This window comes from Oppia nitens, unplaced genomic scaffold (assembly GCF_028296485.1).
Source record: "Oppia nitens isolate AA-2021 unplaced genomic scaffold, nextdenovo-longstitch-racon4-pilon3 scaffold1_pilon_pilon_pilon, whole genome shotgun sequence".
Taxonomy (NCBI): Eukaryota; Metazoa; Arthropoda; class Arachnida; order Sarcoptiformes; family Oppiidae; genus Oppia; species Oppia nitens.
This window is the reverse complement of record NW_026533199.1, coordinates 4,550,001-4,571,651: the sequence shown is the minus strand read 5'-3', so window position 1 is coordinate 4,571,651 and position 21,651 is coordinate 4,550,001. Positions and strand designations below refer to the sequence as shown.

Here is a 21,651-nt window from a genome sequence, read left to right as displayed (position 1 = left end):
TAAAACTCTTTTAAAAAGTATTTGTTTTTAATAATAGTTACATTTTAACAAATATCAAAATAAGTCAAAGTCTAGTCGGAAATTATCTAAATGGCAGATAAATATCAAACACATTATAATTAGATATAAAAATACTTTTGTGCCAAAATAAATGCCGTTTAAATAAATGATATAATAATAAGGAAAGGTAGAAAAGGGTCTGTCAACTTATAGTCAGCTAAAATACAAAGTTTTATATCATATATTTATTATTTAAATGAAGTGCAATAAAAAGCTTTTGCATGACTGCATGCATACACTGTACAGTATATACACTGTAAATATAATGTGTATATTGTACTGTATATGTGATAAAACAGTAAACGTAAAACGATTGCATGAATTAAAATATTGTTAATAATATACTAATAACTTAATATAAAATATAAAGATAGTAAAAGTCATTTGTTTAACAATTATAATTTTAAGACAAAAACTACACATTTTATAGATTACTAATTTTGTTCACATACTTTATAGCCTTAGTTTATATTTACTATAAAACCAATGGACATGAGTAGACATTAAACAGTGGCCTATACTCTATAACTTTAGTGTATATATCATACAAACGTTACAATTATTGTGATTTAGTTGTGCGCCGACCTTTCCATATAGACTGATCATTAATCTTACTTTATTGACATCATATACAAAAATAATATAAAATTGCATAAAACAATTGATGTGCTTAATCAATGCAAACATAGACAATGTAATTTTATTACTTAATATTATTGATAAAATTGAAAATTTCAATTATATCTGAGATAAAAGCATTTTATATTTAAGTCCTAATTTTACTTAACTTTCTTCAAACTAAAGAATTTTTGGTCTGTATTGTCAATGATATGTTTGGAAAGCAATGAAAGAAAAGAGTTTTCTTATAGTATGTCACTGACAGGCAATACATCCAAACAATTGGATTGCTTGGTTGGACAGAGATATACTTTATGTATAATATGGTAATGGATGCAAACCTACATTAAAATATATGGGGCTTATGTTTGCCATTGATATTCACTTTTTTATATACCATAAGAACATATAACTTATAATATATACGAAATATAGTAAAATAGTATATGTGTGGTGTTTCACGAGCCCAGTCTAGCGATAATGTGTGTGTGTGTGTGTATGTGTGTGTGTGTGTGTGTGTGTGTATGTGTGTGTCTGTATGTGTGTGTGTATGTGTGTGTGTATGTGTGTATTTGTGTATGTGTGTATGTGTGTATGTGTGTATGTGTGTATGTGTGTATGTGTGTATGTGTGTGTGTGTGTGTGTGTGTGTGTGTGTGTGTGTGTGTGTGTGTGTGTGTGTGTGTGTGTGTGTGTACGGTGTGCACTGTTGTGTGCTCTATGTAAGTGTGTATGTGTTTGCCTAACAAATACTTATTTCCATTACTCTATCAATATATATATATACATCTTTTAGGCATTGCATGGATGAAGTTGGAAATGAATGCAACATCAATCATGCTCATATAGCTCATATGCTCATATATACCCATACAGCACATACAGCACATACAGCACATACAGCACATACAGCACATACAGCACATACAACATATACATAGAAATGCCTGTTCCCATAGTAACTCAACTACAACCACAATATAAAGTATAGCAATATATTGTTCAATAGATGTATAATAAGTTGAATATTAGGATATTTCTTGATTGACTTCATACAAGCAATAAATACTTTATTACATATATTTTTAAAATCAATATATATATATATATATTATTTATTTTTTGGTAATTAGATACATCTACTTATAAGTTATAACTACAATATTTGTCTACATTGTGTACATTGAATGTATGATCTATTCAATTGCTTGACTTTTAGCTAAATTAAATCCAATAGTTCTCACACTTATATATAAACTATATATACTTTTCATAGTCGACTAACTTTTATACTCGTCATCTAATAATATATACTGAAATTATGTATATAATATAATACTGTATATCAAATTGTCTGTCATTTATTATATCACATAAAGTCTGGTTTCATGTATACACACATTCATAGAATTAGAGTTAAGTTTTGTTTGGATGCAAATTGTGATAAAAATAGTGACAAAAATGTGTTTAAAAACATGTATTCAATATTAAATGACAACAATATGGGTGAGGGATAACAAACTTGCTGTGAGTTTTAAATATTTGAAGCCTTTATCGAAACACAAGAAACACTATCTCGGGATTAATATAAACTAACGGTTCTGTAATCATAAGCATATATATATACTGTATATATAAAGAGAGAGAGAGAGAGAGAGAGAGAGAGAGAGAGAGAGAGAGAGAGCGACTCATTGAATGATTTATACATTAATCTTTTGTACCACTTTTCGGTCTCATATTTGCAATAAGTTTTAGCTATAAGACTAATACTCAATAGCACTGTTATGTTGTGTATTTGGTCGAGCAAACAGTACAAACATGTCAGTACAGGCCATGTCTATGTCTGTCTCCGAGTGCACGCAATTGTTGTTTCAATTCGTAAATCCTATGGCTTATGAAACAGTCAAATCCTGCGCACAGCTATACATACAATATTAGACAACTCGAGTATTACGCCATATAAATGGTTGCAAATATTTAGAGAAAGTTAGAGAGAGAGAGAGAGAGAGAGAGAGAGAGAGAGAGAGAGAGAGAGAGAGAGAGAGAGAGAGAGAGAGAGAGAGAGAGAGAGAGAGAGAGAGAGAGAGAGAGAGAGAGAGAGAGAGAGAGAGAAAGAGAGAGAGAGAGAGCACATGGAAAATATAATGTAAGGCCTCCACAACTTCCACCACTTCTTCCATCTTTGCATTAGAAACCCAAAGGAGAATGTATTGAAGTGCTGAGCAAAAACACGTATGTATTGCTTGATTACTGGTATGGCACTGGTATAGCACTGGTATATATGGAGCATACATATCGTTGAGCACTGACAGTGACAAATTGCCGTCGGATTACAACTGAGCTCAACCGGCATTCGACGTTCGCTTCACTGATCCCTTTGGTCTGTTTCCTGCCTATACTACCAGTTCAAACACATACTCATATACTGTAAGAAATATTTAGACCAAATATATAGAAAAGATTAAATACACGACCAATAATACTGATGCTTGTGATGCCAGTGCTAGAGTTTGTGTATATATTTAACTTATGGCAAGAATTTAATTGATGTTATATTTGTCCACATTTTCCTTATATTCACATTTTTCTCTTTTTTTATTGAATTTGCAATATATTTGAACATTTTTTGGACACTATTTTCAAAATAAACAGATTTAGAGACAGAATATCTGTCGGAGACGTCTCTACTCTCTCGAGAATATTCTTTGACAGATCTCATGCTCTCTGATATGTCGTCAATAAAAGGGATCACTTTTTAGTGATAAACAAAGTCAAACACTGTGCAAATGACATGTATTTTAAAAGATCACTTCAATGTTTGGCAATATAAATACCGACACTAATAATGATAGTGTAGATCATATATACATCTTTAAAGATGCAAACATTTGACTTTTATATTGACTGCTATATGTTATTCTAATGCATATAATATCTATTATATAATATTATTTATAGATTCATCAAAACATCATAAGGTTATTAGCATAATATTATTAAGTATGTGTTGTGTGTATGTGTGTATGTCTATCATAGTTTCATAGTTTCATTGAATCATTTAATTATTGAGTGGAAGCCAACAAATTTCCTGTTCCTCTATTAGACTGACGAGAAATTAGCATAAATGGCAGCTTTGAATCATTTGAGATCATCCAATGCATACATTCAGATATAACATCATTTATATACTGCATATAAATACTGATTATATTATACATTATAAACACAATTCATAAAATACATGCCTTCAGACAAGTTTATAGACTTTAAATATCACGAATGAAACATCAAATTTGAGCACAAAATGCAACGATATTTGACATAAGACTGACAGCCACTTATTATTGTATACCAAAATTAGTTATCAAATGTATGAATATATTTTCATCTCTACTATATTAAAATGTACGCCTCGTTATTATTATAAAAAAACATATTATATATCATACAATGTATTCACTAGTTATGTTGGAAACAAATATTATAATTTTATTATATATTTTCAAATTTATTTTATATGCACCTGCCATCACACAAGTGATTGGTGGCTATGACGAGTTACCTGTGCTCTCTCTCTCTCTCTCAAAAAAAAACTTAATTTATTTGTTAATTTACATAAAAGGTAATAATCATAAAAATTTCTCTGCATTTTTTAGCTTAACTCATATCCTGACAGTTAACATAAATACTAAAAATATACTGTATATGTAAATGATCTCAACTGCTCAAACAATGATAATTTCATAAAACAGTTCAATTTAGGTATTTAAAAATGTATTATTTAAAATAAATAAATATATAAATTACTAGATTTAATATTTTTATTTGTTCTATTTTAAAAAAATAATTTTATCATTTTTGCATTATATATCTCACAAAAGTTAGCAAATCTATAACTATTCTATTATTTTATTTATATTTTAATTATCATAATATTAAATATCAATAACTTATTACAAACAATAAATGATTAATTTTTATTTATATTATATTTGAGTCATAACTTATTATAAAATACAGTTTAAGACATACAGTTGGATAATTAATTGTAGGATAAGATTCACAAATTAATTGCAAATAAAAACACTAAAAACTAACTCAAGTGACACATAATAAATATAAAAAAAAAGTTTGTTTCAAATCAGTAAATATTTAGCAATTAAATGTCATACATTTTAATAATTGTTGAAAATTACATTTAAAAAGATTTAAAGATAAAATGACAATAATAATGTAAATAAAGATAAGCAGTCATCAAATTGTTTAAATTTAGTGCATTTTAAAGCAAAAAAAATTCTTCAATTTTTATTTCTTATATTTTAAATTCAGACATAAAAAAAATTCTATACAAAGAGTTAAATGAATCCATAACTTGTGATTTTTTATATTGTATTACTATATATAATATATATATATATATTATGTAGTTTATGTTTCTTTAAATATAAAGCGTGTGTATGAAAAATAAAATTGTGAAACCAATTAACTAAATAATTCATTTGAAAATTATTTTTAGACCGAAAAACTTATACCAAGTCTTTATGAGATTATTAATAAATAATATTTTTCTGGCAGACGTTTTAAAGCATTCAATTCACTCATATATGAATTCACAAAAAATAACAACAAAAACGGCAACAATTATACAGATTTAGAAATTGCATTTATTTTTTGTTTTTTTTATAATAATTGTCTATTTCTATATAAAATTATATAAAAACATAAATAAATGACATAAATATTTGAGAAGTCATATACAATAAAAAATTTTTTAGTTGTTTTCAACATCAAAAAGTTTTTTACCGAAAACAGACAAATTGATTAAAATTTATTATTATATACTGTATTTATATATAATAAATATAAATAATTTTCAATTATATTTGTTTCCATATTTTCTTAATCAATACAATATACTTATATTTTAATGTATTTACATATTTACATGCATTTAATAAATATTTCATTAATAAGCAAAACATTTAGCTAAAGGCAATACATGTTATAATGGATATCTCGGTTTAAACATATCACTTGAGATTATTTATCACAAATGGTATAAAAACATATAATTGTATGCAATATTAAATAGAAAAATAAATAATTTTGTTTAAAAATATTTAAATTTACCATATATTTTGTTGGCAACTATCATCATTAAATAAAGTCAATAAATTATTTAATAATGATATTCAAAGTCAGCGATTGAGTTATTTTCAACACCTTATGATAGAATAATATTTTTGAGATTATTAATTATACTTTGATATCATATTTTATAACTAAATATTATATATATTTGACTTAATCTTTAAAATACAGTAGACATCACTCTTTTTTGTTGTTGATGTTGTTGTAAATGATATATAGTTATACTTATCTGACATTTAATAATAATAATAATAAGCTATGTCTGTTTAGATAAAATGACACCTCAAATATGATAAATCGGTTGATGAAAAAATAAAATAAATTTCAAAAAATACTTTATAAAAATCTTAAATATAATATTTTTATTATATTTTTCAATTAAAATATTGTTTCAATTATAAGTATGACAGCAATAACAAGAACAATAATAGTAACAATTTGTTTAGTTGTCTAAATGTAAAGCAATTTATTAAAAATGTGTTGAAATATTTAATAAAAATAAAATAAAAATTTCATGTTTTTATGCGAATGATTTTAAACACAACTAATATATTTCGAAAAATCTAATTTAAACTGAATTTCGATGAATTCTTTGATAATAATTCAAATTAATGACAAAATTTTTTGTTAGTCTTTTATTGTAAACATACAGATACCTGGATAACTATTAATATATAATTTACTAATAAAACGAAATATTTGAAAAACTTATTTTTAGTTTATTTCAAAAATTTCTCATTTAATTCAATTCAAATGCAGTTCTTTGTAAATGTTTATATAATATATAAATAAAACTTAAATATAATAAAATCTTTTTTAGAAAAAAGTTTTATTTTTGTAAAACCATTAAATATATGCAAATAAATTATAAAAATCTAAAAGTTTCGCTGTCTTTAAAAAAAAGAAAATTTACTGTATTTTAAAAATAAAATTGAATATAGATTTTTTAATAAAAAAATTATTATATTTTTCATATAAGTTTTATTTAATCTTAATCTTTTAATCTTTAAAATCTCTCTTATTTTTAATAAAAAATTATTTTAAAATAAAATAATTATGAAAAATATAAGTCACACTCTCTTTATCTCATTCACTCTATTACTTAGATATATATCAACTTTTATATATATATATATATATATTATTTGATAAGATCTGTCCAATACATTAACAATTTCTTATGTGAAACGTAATGTGCAAATAAAAATTTTAATATAAATATTATCATCAATTGATACACACATTACCACAAATTTAAATGTTTTATATAATCTGCATTTAAATATACTATACTTTTATATAATATAAGAAATTATTAATTGAGTTGATTTATGTTAAAACGTGGCATTAATTATCATGTCTTTTGACAGTCAACTCATGAGTACAACACTTTAAGGAGTAAATTGATTTTTTTATTAGTTTTAATTTTATTATGGATTAAAACATTTACTTATTTTTAAAAATATTATGCAAAAAATAATTATTTATTTCTATAAAAATATTAACCCATAATAATGTTTCAGAGAAACTGGAGCCACAGCTACCGGTTTCAATAAAAGTGTTTTTTAAAAAGTTATATAACTTATAATTATATATTTTGCTTTAAAAGTTTATATATTATAATTTTTCCAATAAATCTTATATTAATTATAGTGTTTATTTTAAACATTGATTTGCTTCAATCAATTTATATTAACTGATAGTGCATTTGTAAACCAAAAACTTAACACAATTTCTTATTTTAATAAACATATAAATTAAGTACAAATACTATTATTGTGATGATATAAAGTAGAAAATTTTTTAATACGTTATGTAATGTTAGAGATTAATTTTAAAAATATTGTTATTTTACTGTATTTTAATTATATCCGATGGCACTAAATAACATATAGTAACTGAGGGCATTAAATAATAAATTAAAGTGCATTTAATATTAAATACTTTTTTTTTGCTTTACTTTATCAAATGAATATCATCTGTAATTAGTTATTTAAATCAATTAATTTTAAGTTTTATTAGTTTTAAAGGGTAAAAAATAAATAGTTAATTATCAAAATAAATAATTACTATTTTAATCTTAAAAATATTCACATTAAATTTGATTGATTCAAATGCTAGTAAAACAATAAAATAGTTTTGTGTATATTTACATTAATTTTCAAATGTTTAATTTGCAAATAATTGTGATTTTTGTTTAATATTGTAATTAATTACTTTTGCATAAACTTTTTTATGGTTGTGTTTCCTCTCTTTTTTATTTTTTATTTGTCTGTTTTGAAAACTTTTGAAATGTTTTAAAACTTTTATATTATTTTTTTTAACAATGAGTGTGTGTTTTCCCTATTATTTTGATGTTTAGATAAATGGCTATGACTTGAAATCGACATCAGATAATAGTATAAACAACAGTCTTCAACATTTAAATAATAATTATAAATAAAAATTTTTGAGACAATACAGAAATGTTTTGTTTTTCAAACACAACAAAACAAAAATATAAAATAAAAGGTTCAGAAGTTAGTGTTTGGTTTGCAAAACATATAAATGTTATTAATTGCTTTAAAGTTCATAATTATAGCACGCATTGGATGCTAAATGTTATGTATAACTTTCGGTAATAAATGTGAGATAAATAATACAGTATTATAAAACAGATTAATATTTAATAATAAATGAAAATATGTTTTAAAATTCAAAATTTTATAATATAATAGAAAAAGTTCACAATTGAAGGAAATTGATTGCAGATGAAAGACATTAGTTCCAGTTTATGGCTTTATATGTAATGGCAAATACATGTCCAATGAAAAGGAGATGAGAGCCATGAATGAAGAGTTAGTGATTTTGTGGACATTGAGAGTCAAAGAGAAATATATATTCTCATGAATTTCATTGCACCGGCAGTTAGAGAGTGTACTGAAAAGTTGGAACACCAGTCGAGAGGAAGTATTAATTAATTTATAGTATCCTAAAGAGTCATAATAATAGTGGTGTCTGTCTGTGTCTGAACCATATATAGCTATATATTTGTTTCTTTTGTCGACATATATTGCTATTACATAGAGAAACAAACTTTAATAAAGTTGACAGTAGAGCACCAGTATCTACTAGTTCTACCATCATCTGTAAGCTCAGGCATCACTTTAGGCAGTGTTTAGTATTTTCTTTTTCATGGCTCATAAGATTTTGGCTCAAATTTAGCCCCAAAATCATGAATCATGACTTTAATCGGAAGATAGTGTGCTCAACACAACCAGTAATAATACCAGTACTTTGGTTATAGTCCTCATAGTATCTAATGTTTGTGATACATGGATAGACACACACACATAGATATTAGGACACAAGTTGTTGTTATTGTCCACTCAATACCAGTGCCTTAACTAAACACTAGAAAAAGGAGTTCATTGTGTAAACACTGTTAATGTGAATACTTATGTAATTTGTTATTAAATCAGATATACGTTTGCAAAACAAGTAAACTATGAGAAAGAGACAAACAGACAGACAGACAGAAACTTTAGTAAACTACCAGTTCTTTCTAGTAATAAGTTTCAGATTTTGAGGTAAATGTTTGATCAGTTGGTCATGTAATCAATGGATCGGAAAAAATAAATGTTTGAGTTTTACTCATTTCAAACAAAAACAACATTATTAACAAATGTTATAATAATAATACAAAAATTTATAGAAAATATTTTTTTTAATGAAAAATTATGCAAATATTAATCACTTAATTATCATTTTCTAATGGAAGTAAAAGTGATGTGCCATTAAAGTTGACATTTGATGACAATCTCATGAATGAAGCATTGGATGAAAATAAATGGCAAGTCTTTGAATAGTAATGTTTATTTGTAATGTTTGTCACTAATGCTATCTTTGATGACCAGAGTTACTGTTTATATATATATATATATAATTTTGAGTTAGAGTGAGGATAAGGAAAAGACCCAATATATGCAAACACACGAGTATTGCTCCATTTCCTGTCATATCTGGTGTTTGCGCCCATCCATCCCATCTCACCCTCTAATGTCTGTCCCTATCATCAACTATATCTTTGCAATATTTGTCTTCAGGCAATTAATCTTCTTTTTGTGTGACTGTATAGTCAACTAAATCCATAGTTGAAAATATAACATCGTTTGCCAATATTTGAAACAGAGTTATAACGAAAGGTTTTCCACAAAAAGGTCAGTCAGTGTCATACTGTCCTTCTGTTGTTTGGTATTTGTTATGAACTAATTCTTTCGTCTTTCATATATTGAACACCAATAATATCAATACAAGACTACATTTGTATGGGTCAGAGTGAGAATGTATATTCATAAAAAAGTTGGTCATCCCCGGGTCTCTTATTACAATATATGCAAATTAATGCCATCAGACCCATCAGTATTACAATATTTCCTTTTTTACGAATCAAATTATATGAGCTTAAGTGCAACCAATTAGGAGGGCTTGCAATTTGATGGGAGAAACAGTTTGGGAAAGCAGTCGACATAATAATAGTGATGGAAAGGCATGTGATATGAGTGGGGAAAAGGAGGTAAATATACGATGCGAGTGCCTTTTCCAGTGCTATTTTATAGCAACGCATATGATGGCTATTATGCAAAAATTTAATCACAAAATTTTTACCCCTTTTTCTATCCATTGGAGACAAATAGTTAATGATATGAAAGAAAGAAAGAAAGAGGGAGAGAAAGAGAGAGAGAGAGAGAGAGAGAGAGAGAGAGAGAGAGAGAGAGAGAGAGATGGGTTATTCAAAGAATTGAAAGATGAGAGCGAATCTCAGATATATTGCATCCAATGGTTGTATTGTTTCGAAAGACATGCGCTTATAATGTTGTCAATAATTTTTAGTTGAATGCAATGAATGTCTCAAAAATTTAATGTTATTTAATGTTATTCATTGGATTAAACCATTGAAAACATGACTTCTATTTTCTCCACAAAATAAATTTATCTCAAAATATCTTTTCATTCAATCATTGATTATTTAAATATAATTGTAGATATTTTTAAATGTCTTAACAAAATAATTAGATGTATAGTTAAAACTGATATCAAAATTAAAAGTCTAATTATGTTATTATATATATATATCTAATATTTACTCTCTATTTGATTAAACATCAGAGTTAATGAAGAGCCCTGAAAACAGCTGAGAGCAACAGAGACTCATCATTTCGTTGAATGAATTAATATATTGGACGCACCTATAAAAAAGCAGTCAAACAGTGAGTGAAAGAGAGAGAGAGAGAGAGAGAGAGAGAGAGAGAGAGAGAGAGAGAGAGAGAGAGTAAATTAATATTAATAATAAAGAAAATTAAAGCACATTCTCATCAGTGAACTGATCTGAGAGACAGATCCAATAAGAGAAAGCATTTTTAGGGTGGAGTTCACATCAAATGCTATAAGCCATGTGAGGCTACACTCACTTTTGCTTCTCTATCTATCCTTAACCAAAATGTCTACTTTATATATCCCAGTGCTCTCTCTTTCTTTCTTTCTTTCACTCACTCATTCACTCACTTTCATAGCAATTGCAATATCCAGTCTTTACTCTCTGATATACATAGAGAGTATATAGCCGTTTACATCACATAATAGTTATTACTTTTAAAGAGGTCGATAAAACTACAGCACTAGTACTACCATTACTTTGTACTGAAAGCTCACTGAGTATTACAATAAAAGAAATAATAAGAAAAATTATCTATAGTTAGTTGTAGTCGTTTGGCTGCCAATTGCACAAATAGCTAACAGCCCTCTCTCTCTCTCTCTCTCACAATATCTTATAACAACATTGTGTTTAAAACCAAAAGACACTAATAATTGTAATGATTAAAATAATAATAATAATAATAATTTATCAAATATATGAGAATATTATTTAAATGGTGTTTAAAATATGTGATCAAAAATTATTTATATGTTTGGCATTAAACAACAAAAATAAAAATTCAAATAAAATATGAGGTTTTTCAGTCAACTTTTGTTGTTATAAATAAATTCATTACATAATGTATATACAGTTTATATCTGTGTTATAAAAAACATAATAATAAATAAGATTAAAAAATAAAAAATATTTGATAACTTTGGCTTACAATAAGACATCAAAAATACTGTACTCAGTCATATGAGACTATTTTAATTAAATAAGTTTTTAATTAAATGTAATAATAATAATAATACAAGTCTTATATTGTATATGTATTATATAAACAACATGTCATTATTTGATAAGTAATATTTAAAATGTATTTTTTATTAAAATCATTTTTGCAAAATATAATATAATATGTATAAAAGTTAGTGTATTGGACAGGCAGTAGTAATCTGCTTGTATTGAATGTCCAAAAAATATTGTAGTTTGAAAGTAAAAAGTTTGAAATATTTACAAATTGTGGTGTAAGTGATGTCATAAAAAGTCTATGAGAAACAGGAAACTAATGACATTTTAGACAATCGGAAACATTTTCATTAAATATATAAAAATATTTCTTTATTTACAATAATAAATGCATATATAAAATATTGTTAGTGAATAAAGTGATGTTATCATATACTGCCAAATAAATAGTGAAAATGTTTTATGGCATATATGCTATTTCTGGTCATACTTTTACAACTACTGGTATTATATTGATATACACTGTATTTGCTATAATGTATATAATTGTATGAATTAGATATACATTGAGTTCAAAAGTAAATTTCTATATTGATATCAATAATATCTCATATATGCTATTGAATGCCATCAAAGTTATAATGGGATGTATTGTTGTTTAGATGGCGATGGACTATAAGGAGAGCTAAATGTTAAATAGGATAATATGTATCTCGAAGTGCACATACAATGGCCGGAAATGTTTTTATTTGGACACATAAGGGAAATATTTCCTTATCGGCACCCGATATATACACATATATATATATGCTGTCCAACGCTCTAACACAACATAACCCATAAGCCATACAACAAGCCAGTGATCACTAAAAGGGATACTCGAGTTACAAATAAACCAAAATTAGAAACACATTCAATTGGACAGGCATTAGACGATTACTGATAGGGTTATGGCATATATATATATCTAGTATTAGTACAATCCATAATATCTTTAGCTATAATGCTATCTCTCCTCTCGTTTCCCTATTGTTTGTCAATTCATGGCATCGACTCCTATAATGAATTGTTTTCACTCATTCATTGGCCACTATTGTCAATGATATTTATAGCACTTATTCACTATCTCAGTGTCTCTTTGTTTGACAAACCAAACACATAATAAATAAATAAAATTCTTTATGTCTTATATTGATTATTATATATTTATAATCATTCAATAACATAAAAATTGATTACTATATACCAATAAAACTAGTCAGACATTTACTATATGTTACTAGGGATTCAAAAACATGAATATTTAAACATAAATATTTCTGTATATAAACTTTAGAGCAAATCGATTGAATGCATATATATATAGTAAAAGAGCAAAAATATGAAAAATAAAAGCAAAAAAATCTTTTTAAGCAAAAATCGGAACAGTTTTCTGAAATAATACAACAAAATAGCAGTGAACTGTTGGGTAGGGATTCAACTTATATACGATTTGAGGCATTATTTGGCGTTTGCTATTGTGTTAGATGTGTTTGTGTGAAGTAATATCGCATTTTGTTGTTCAATACTCTTATAGTATAATAGGAAAACCCAATTGAGTACTGAAAAAAGTGTGTGAATTGTGTGAATACAAACTGCTCGAAGAAAAGCCATTCAAACTATAGTTAGACACAGAGATAGAAAAGAAAAAAAGAAACCATTGAACAGAAAGAGAGAGAGAGAGAGAGAGAGAAATGGCAAACATTTTGTCAAAAGAAGCAATAATACTGAACACCAGCTATACATACTGTATATTCAGTATATGCATAGAAGCAGTTATAACACCAGTGCATAGGGTATGGTAGCCAACCCCATACCATCACCATTACGGGTGCTATTGTTATGAAGCACTGGTAGTGTGAGTTGTTGGCTATATGAGTAAGTCGAGCCAAATCTGCTTATCTACTGTTTAGTTATTCACACAAATATATGGCTAAAACCAGCTCTGCTTTCGACTCAACGGCTTTTCTCCAAAAAACAATGGCCACACCATCTCTAGCCATATCTGCCACTATTAAAGCCCACAAATATTGTCCAGACTATTGTTATCAACAATTTATACCTAAATACAAGGCTAAACATAATGTTTGGGACTGTCCTTCACTATAATCGGCTCTCATGTTATAATATATCCACCAGTTTTTGTGTCAAATATTTAATATAATTTCCACACAAATCCAATGCACGCGCTTTTTTGGTGAACACCATAAACATATACAATGTAAAAAATGTATACTATTTATATATATATATATATATGAGCAATACTACTGCAAGTGGTCGGGTACGGGTATCAGCAAATTATTTAAATTAAGTCCTGATTTGTAAGTTCAATACCACCACCAACTCTATTACAATAGTCACTGTCGACAGTCCCACTAATACTACTAACTAAATGGCACTCATTTGTGAGCTCTCGTTATTATATTATTAAATATTATAATATAAAAAGCGAGGACTGGACTCAATTGAATTTAAAAGAAGGTATTTAAAAATGTATTTAAAAATCGTGGGAATAAATGAATAGAATAAATGACTTATATATATATATATATAGTATATATATTGCATTTAATAAAAGTTACAATAAAATTTACAACATATAAAATATGAAAATAGATTATAATATGTTATGTTAAATAAAATTGAAATAACAATAAATTTTAGACACGAATTGTCGCTAAAATTAACAAAATGGTAGTCAAGAGAAATAATATGTTAAGAGTCGTCATATAATATAGTATAATATATTTTAAATGTAGCCGTCATTTGTTCAGAAATAATGATAGTGTTTATCAAAAAGCGTTTAAACACAAAGAGATTGACTCTTAATTTAGTGGATCTCGTTTACAGAGAGGGAAAGGGAGAGAAAAAACACGACCAAAAACAACAAGCGATTCACGTTTTTCAAGACATTAATAGATATTTGAGTGAAGCTCTTGTTGTCAAAGATAGAGATAGTGATGAACACTAAATGTGAGGCACTGTGAGAATAAATGGTAGGCCCGGGTGTGTGTGTATGTGTCTGCACTACAGTACTGTATTGATGTATGTATTGAATGTATGTTATAATGTGTTCATATACTGTATATATATATATATATATATATATATATATATATATATATATATATATATATATATATATATATATATATATATACTTATGTGTATCTATTTGTGTCTTTGGTGAGTACTGTATGTATAACTATTGCTAATTGGTATTCAAGTCAGACATCAACTCTTATCATATGAAGAAAAGCGAGTGAATTATAAGGAATCGACTATTAAAGCCGTTCACAGATTGCCACCAATGATAGTCACTATCATATAAAATATATAGTGATGTCAACAATGCAAGAACTGACAAAAACGAGTGCATCCATACAATACATAAGCCAATATCACCGACAAAACCAATATATACATGTGCTATGTATGTGAAACACTGTTTGCTATGACTGACAATCAATTTTATTCCTCCAATATGTTTGACTTTGATCTCTAGCACAGCACAGCTCCGGCAGCTGTTGGTGTGTTCAGCAGCGCAATGGATGAAATCAAAGACAAGCCAACAAATACCAGTGAATCTCTTAGTGATGCCATTTCTCCAGTAATGCCATTCTCACAACAGCCCCATCACTAACACTACTTAACCTTTAAGTACTAAAACGATAAAATAGTGATCATAAATGAATATATAAACTCACTCTCACTTGTTTAACAAAATTATTCACAAATTTTATTTTTATTTATATATCGCTTTTTATAGTTATTACACACACACACACACACACACACACATGCAGTCATATACTGTATATAAAGTATATGTTGGCTGTTAAACACATGAGTGAAGCGTCTGAACAGATAAGGCGTTAATTTCTAATTTTCTGAATCTATAGCCTAAACACAGCACAGCATAACACACATACATAAGAAAATCACTATTTCTTAACTAACACACAAAGTCTATCCCTCTATCACTTTGAATGGTATGTCTGCAATACCAGTGCTCATAACAGCAAAATAGAGAGAAAAATAATTTATGGATAACTTAATAGTAAAGAAAGTAGAGAGAGAAATAAAAAGGCTTATTGAAGCATCAAAATAATGATTGAAAATGTATATAACATGAGAGATAGGAGACTATATTTCTCGTATTAAATATATAAAAACAATATATATATATATATTGTATATACAGTATATATGCTATCATTGCTTGTAATACAGTCCTCTTTGTTCAGTACAAGGCTTATAGAAGAATGGCATCAAAATTGTCAACTCAAGAGAATAGCTATAATTCACGACTCCCGGAGCTAATTATTATTAGATTTAGTTACAAATTTTGTCCTTTATATATATATATATATAAGTTATATAACAAAAGTGATAATCAATAACAATGTTTTTGCTTAAAAATAAATGTAATATTCATTTGATATTATTTTTGTTTTGTTAAAAGAAAAGATTTTGAAACAAACACAATATGTAAATGATTTGTTGTCATATATTTGTTGTTAAATTATTAGAAAAATTCTTTACATTTTAAATATTATTGTCTCTGCGATTAGACTAATAATCGTGTGGTTCCCTAAATTATGCTATACAATGGGTACATAATATGAACAGTCACTAACTCACATACCGGTTCTCTCTCTCTCTCTCTCTCTCTCTCTCTCTCTCTCTCTCTCTCTCTCTCTCTCTCTCTCTCTCTCTCTCTCWCACACACTCACTCACTCTCCTAGTGTTTCGTTTGAAATCTCATATGGTATGGTATTGAGTAGATATATAGCTAAAATGTTAGTTAAAAGTGGAGAATATATGCACTCTTTATACGTGCAATTCCTTAACATATTAGAGGCCAAGATATGAGAGGCAAAGGGAAAGGCATCTAAAGCCAAATGGTCTGGTTGTGGTATAAGCCTTAAGGCGCTTCACCTGCATCTTCAATAAGCCAAAAACAGACATACATGCTGTGCATCCCTCGTTTTCTTTCCCATCCCTATCCCTTATTCTATAGGCCTTTTTGAGTTACCAGTGCTCATACATGTGTATATGAGATTCACCTCAAGTCAAAAAAAACTTTGTACACATATCTAAATACTGTAACATATTTTCCTTTAGACTCTCATTTGCACATAAAAAGATCTCTCTCTCTCTCTCTCTCTCCCAGTCAGACATGAATTGCACGCTCGCATGGTTTGGTGTGCTGTAAACCTCTACTGTCAGTGCATTTTTCCAGAGCCCAAAACAGCCCAACACCACAACCAACAAAAAACTCAACGATGAACTTAACTAAATATGAAATAACAGCCAGTTTTTGATAATACTAGAGCTGGTGCTGGTTATGGTATTTGTCTGAATATGTATATACTGTATACACTGCTGTTGTCTTTAACCATTACTAACAACACAAGTATAGCTAGTATTGCTATTCACAGGCCTCTCGCTGAGCAAGTTTTACATCAAAAGAGAGAAATATACAACAAATGAGAGCAAATGTAAAAGCAGTGGAAAATTAAAAGCATTTGAGAGAAACAAAATAAAAACTTTTTTCATTACATAAAAAGTAGCAATGAATTTATGAATATATAGTACTAAATATTGTCTATTTTTGCACATTATGTGTTTGAAGTAATGAGTTGGATGTTAAATGTGTTTTAATGAACATAAGACAAATGAGACAATCTTATCATTTAAATAGACATTATCATTATTATGAATACATTGTAGTTTTCATTAACTATTAATCTATAGTATTTATTTTTTGGTACAAATTTAATAGCAATGATATTTAATCGGTTGATATTTAAGCAACTCTTTGTTTTAATAGAAAAAACAAATGAATATAATGTTAAAGTATATGTTAGAGAATGTGTTTATTAATTATAATACTATATGTTTTGAAAATAATTTATTTTTAATTAACAAATTATTTACGAATAAAAATTAACGCATAAAGCATATCATTTAAGTACTTTTAATTTAGAAAATGATAAAAACATATATTTGTTTTTTTGAAGATTTGATCATTTTTTTGGAATATGTTTTTGTGATATTTATTTAGTCAATCGTTTAGGTCATTAACGCCAATACACTTAATTACATTCATATAAGTTTATATTGTATTTATGTATAGTATATACTGTAAGTGTGTACTGTAAGGCTCATTTAATGGCACTCATAATAATTTAGACACTCATTTAGATTATGTTGTGTGCCATCAATGGTGTTATAGTGTGTGATCTGTTTTGATGTGTAATAAGTATTTAAAAAGATAGACATTTCTTCAAACACAAACCAACAACTTTAATGTCTATTACAAGTGCTTATCTAATCGTATCATTATATTTATATTAGTAAAAATATATATAATTAAAATAACTTGGACTATATTATATGTTTTTTTTATAAATTAATTTAGCAGACAATAGTGTTACACGTTATGTGCTACAAATCGCCAAATTTTAAGATATAATTATAATGTTAAAATTATACTGAATATTATAAGGCTGAGGGACTCAGTTGGGTCTACACTTGAAAAGTCAAACAATAAATTTTCACATTTTCCTAGATTTTTTTAAATATAAGTTTTTATTATTAGGTGTTTTAGTATCTAAAATTAAAATTTAAATCTTCAATGCGTGTTCTCATATATAAATATACTGTATATAGAAAATATAAACTAAAATTTTTTGCTTCAAAATTAATGACTTTATAATTACATTCAGACAATATTATTATAATTATTGTTATTATTAGATATATACACAAAAACACACAGTATTACTTTATACTGTATTATTCACTGTATAAATATATCATAACACTATCATATGATTTTTTTATATGACTGCCCATTATTATGGATAGACTTCACGTATTTCATTATGGATTACTTTCTCAGTGACATAGCTATCAAATTATATACATTTAGTCAAACACTATCACCAAAAAATTGTATAAAAAAATTAAAATTAAAAACACATTCATTTGTGACAGCAATGACCAGCTTAGGGTGGTTTGGGATTTAAACTGTATGTTTAAAACATATAAACACACACAACATAAATGATTATCTAACAAAAAAATTCTGACATAATCTTTATACCAAAAATATAATTATCGCAACAACGAGTATATATATATATATATATATATATATATATAGTGTAATATTATTAAAATTCATGGTTTAATCTTGTATAAAAATCACCCAAAAAATTTAAAAAATTGTCATTGAGGTCAATGGTTATCCAGCTAACTTAATATGCATTACTAAGATAATATATATATATATATATATATATATATATATATATATATATATATATATATATATATATATATATATATATATATATATATATATATATATATATATATATATATATATATATATATATATATATATATATATATATATATATATATATATATATATATATATATATATATATATATATATATATATATATATATATATAAGATATGTTAGATTCAAAATAAATTATTACTAAACTTAGGATAATTTCGGAATTCCCGATTATTTAATAATTTTATAATTGTTGATAAATTTAATAGTAGTAAAAAGATGCAAAATATAATAGAATATAGTTTTATGTTTTGTGTTTTTTCTAAAATTCACAAAATATTACATATAATCTAAAATCCAAAATTGTATAAAAACAAAGTTTTCAAACAAATCACTCAATACAATAGTTTTGCAGTAATTTAAGTGAATAAACTAATATATAGAAATTGTATTAAAAGAATTTCATATATATTATATATATTGTAGCTTTTTCCGATTTTGTAATTTTTACTCCTGTGTTATCTTAAGTATTATTATTATTAAAATAATAGATATTAAAAACAATTTTAAAATTTAAGAAATTAACTTAAATTTAAAAAAAATATAATCTATATATTTAACTGTTTATAATTCAATGTAGAATGAGAGGTAATGTGCAACTTATTAATAGATTTACTCATTTATTAGTGTATTATATGCTTATAATTAAAAATAATATAGAAATTGTATAAAATTATACAGTTATTAAATGCCATGACTTACCGGCTTCACTGTTGTTGTCAGTACTTTGCTGTGAACTGGGTTGTTGTGATAGAGGACCGGGAGTTCCAGTAGAACCTGTTGGTGATCTGACATCGTCGTGAACGCCGTGGCCTCCAAATGAGTTAAATGACTGAGAAGGTGGGCGCTGTAGGCATAGGGATGACAATAAATGAAAGTAAAAATTAATACACTTTTTTAATATTGTTAAACAAAATAATAATTAATTATTTATAATTTAACATTATTTAGGATTTGACTTTGAAGTGTTTACACATTTTATAATTTATATTATTTTTACCACAAACTTAATTAATAACCTTATTTTGATAGTACTGTATAAATACTTGATGTAATACAAACTTTTTAAAACTCATATATTATATCATAAAATAATTTTTTATTTAAATAATTAAAAACCTATTCATATGTATTAAATATTTACGATGAAATGTGTACTAAGTTGTAATTTAAGGATTTTTTTGACACCAAAAATATATTAATTTTGTTATCATATATTATAAACTATATTACTTTTTATTTGCTGTATGTACTGTACTATTAGATATGAAATATTATTATTAATAATCATAAATGGCGTGATTTATATAAGTTATTAAATACTTGACTTTTGTGTGAAATTTTGTTGTTTCAAAATAAATGACAGAAAATAAACACCAAAATGCCTTTCATTCAGAAACCATACTTAATATTGGTGTTTATATGTGTGTATAAAGTTATACAGCATTAAAAAGTAAAGCAATTGCCGTATGTTTTAGTAAAAAGTAAAAATTATGTCATAAAAATCATAGCATATAATTAATCAGTTGAACCATTTATCAGAGAATAGAGAAGCATAACAAATATCAGTCAAACAGGTAATGCCTTAATTCATGGAATACTATAAGAGCACCAGTAGTTTTTCATGGCATCACCAGACAGAGTGTCGTATAAACAATCAATCAATGGTTAAAACAGTAGTAATAATAGCTATATAACAAGTCTCTCACTATTATACATAATGATGGCATTTGTAAAATGCTGTGCAAAATGTAAATGTGTTTCTCTTAACTTTATTTTCACATTACTTTTCTCTCTTTTTATCTTTTTTTTTAAACAACATATAAAACAATGTGTTGTATATAATCATAATTTTTTTATAGTTAGAATTTTATAACTTTCAATCGATTCACTCTCACGAGAAACAAATAGTAAAAGTGAAAAACTACAGTATTATAACTTTTCACTTCAATAATAATGTCAGTAATATTAGTGGGGCTATAGTTTACTTGTTTATCAAAATAAAAAAACATACACAAAGCAAAAGGTATATCATTTGAGACCACGAAGTGAACCAAAATTATAGTCGTTTGGCTAAACATTGTTAACCAGAATAACACACAAAATCATTGTTGTTGTTATTATTTACTATTATTATTACTATCATTATTATTGTTGTTTGTGCTTATATTTCTGCATTTTTAATATCATTATCATTATTATTATTATTTATCTTTGCGTTAAAGAGACGGGACGTGAACTGGACTCATCCACT

The 21,651-nt window shown here is 26.2% G+C and overlaps 1 protein-coding gene across 1 annotated transcript in view; it reads right to left on the bottom strand.

Moving 5' to 3' along the window:
- LOC128952870 (homeobox protein homothorax-like) overlaps window positions 1–21,651 on the bottom strand; it is a 55,180-nt gene that overhangs the window by 20,735 nt on the left and 12,794 nt on the right. The window contains exon 6 of the mRNA XM_054298325.1: window positions 20,100–20,244. Coding sequence (XP_054154300.1) covers window positions 20,100–20,244 — 145 coding nt within the window. The remainder of the gene's footprint in view (window positions 1–20,099; window positions 20,245–21,651) is intronic.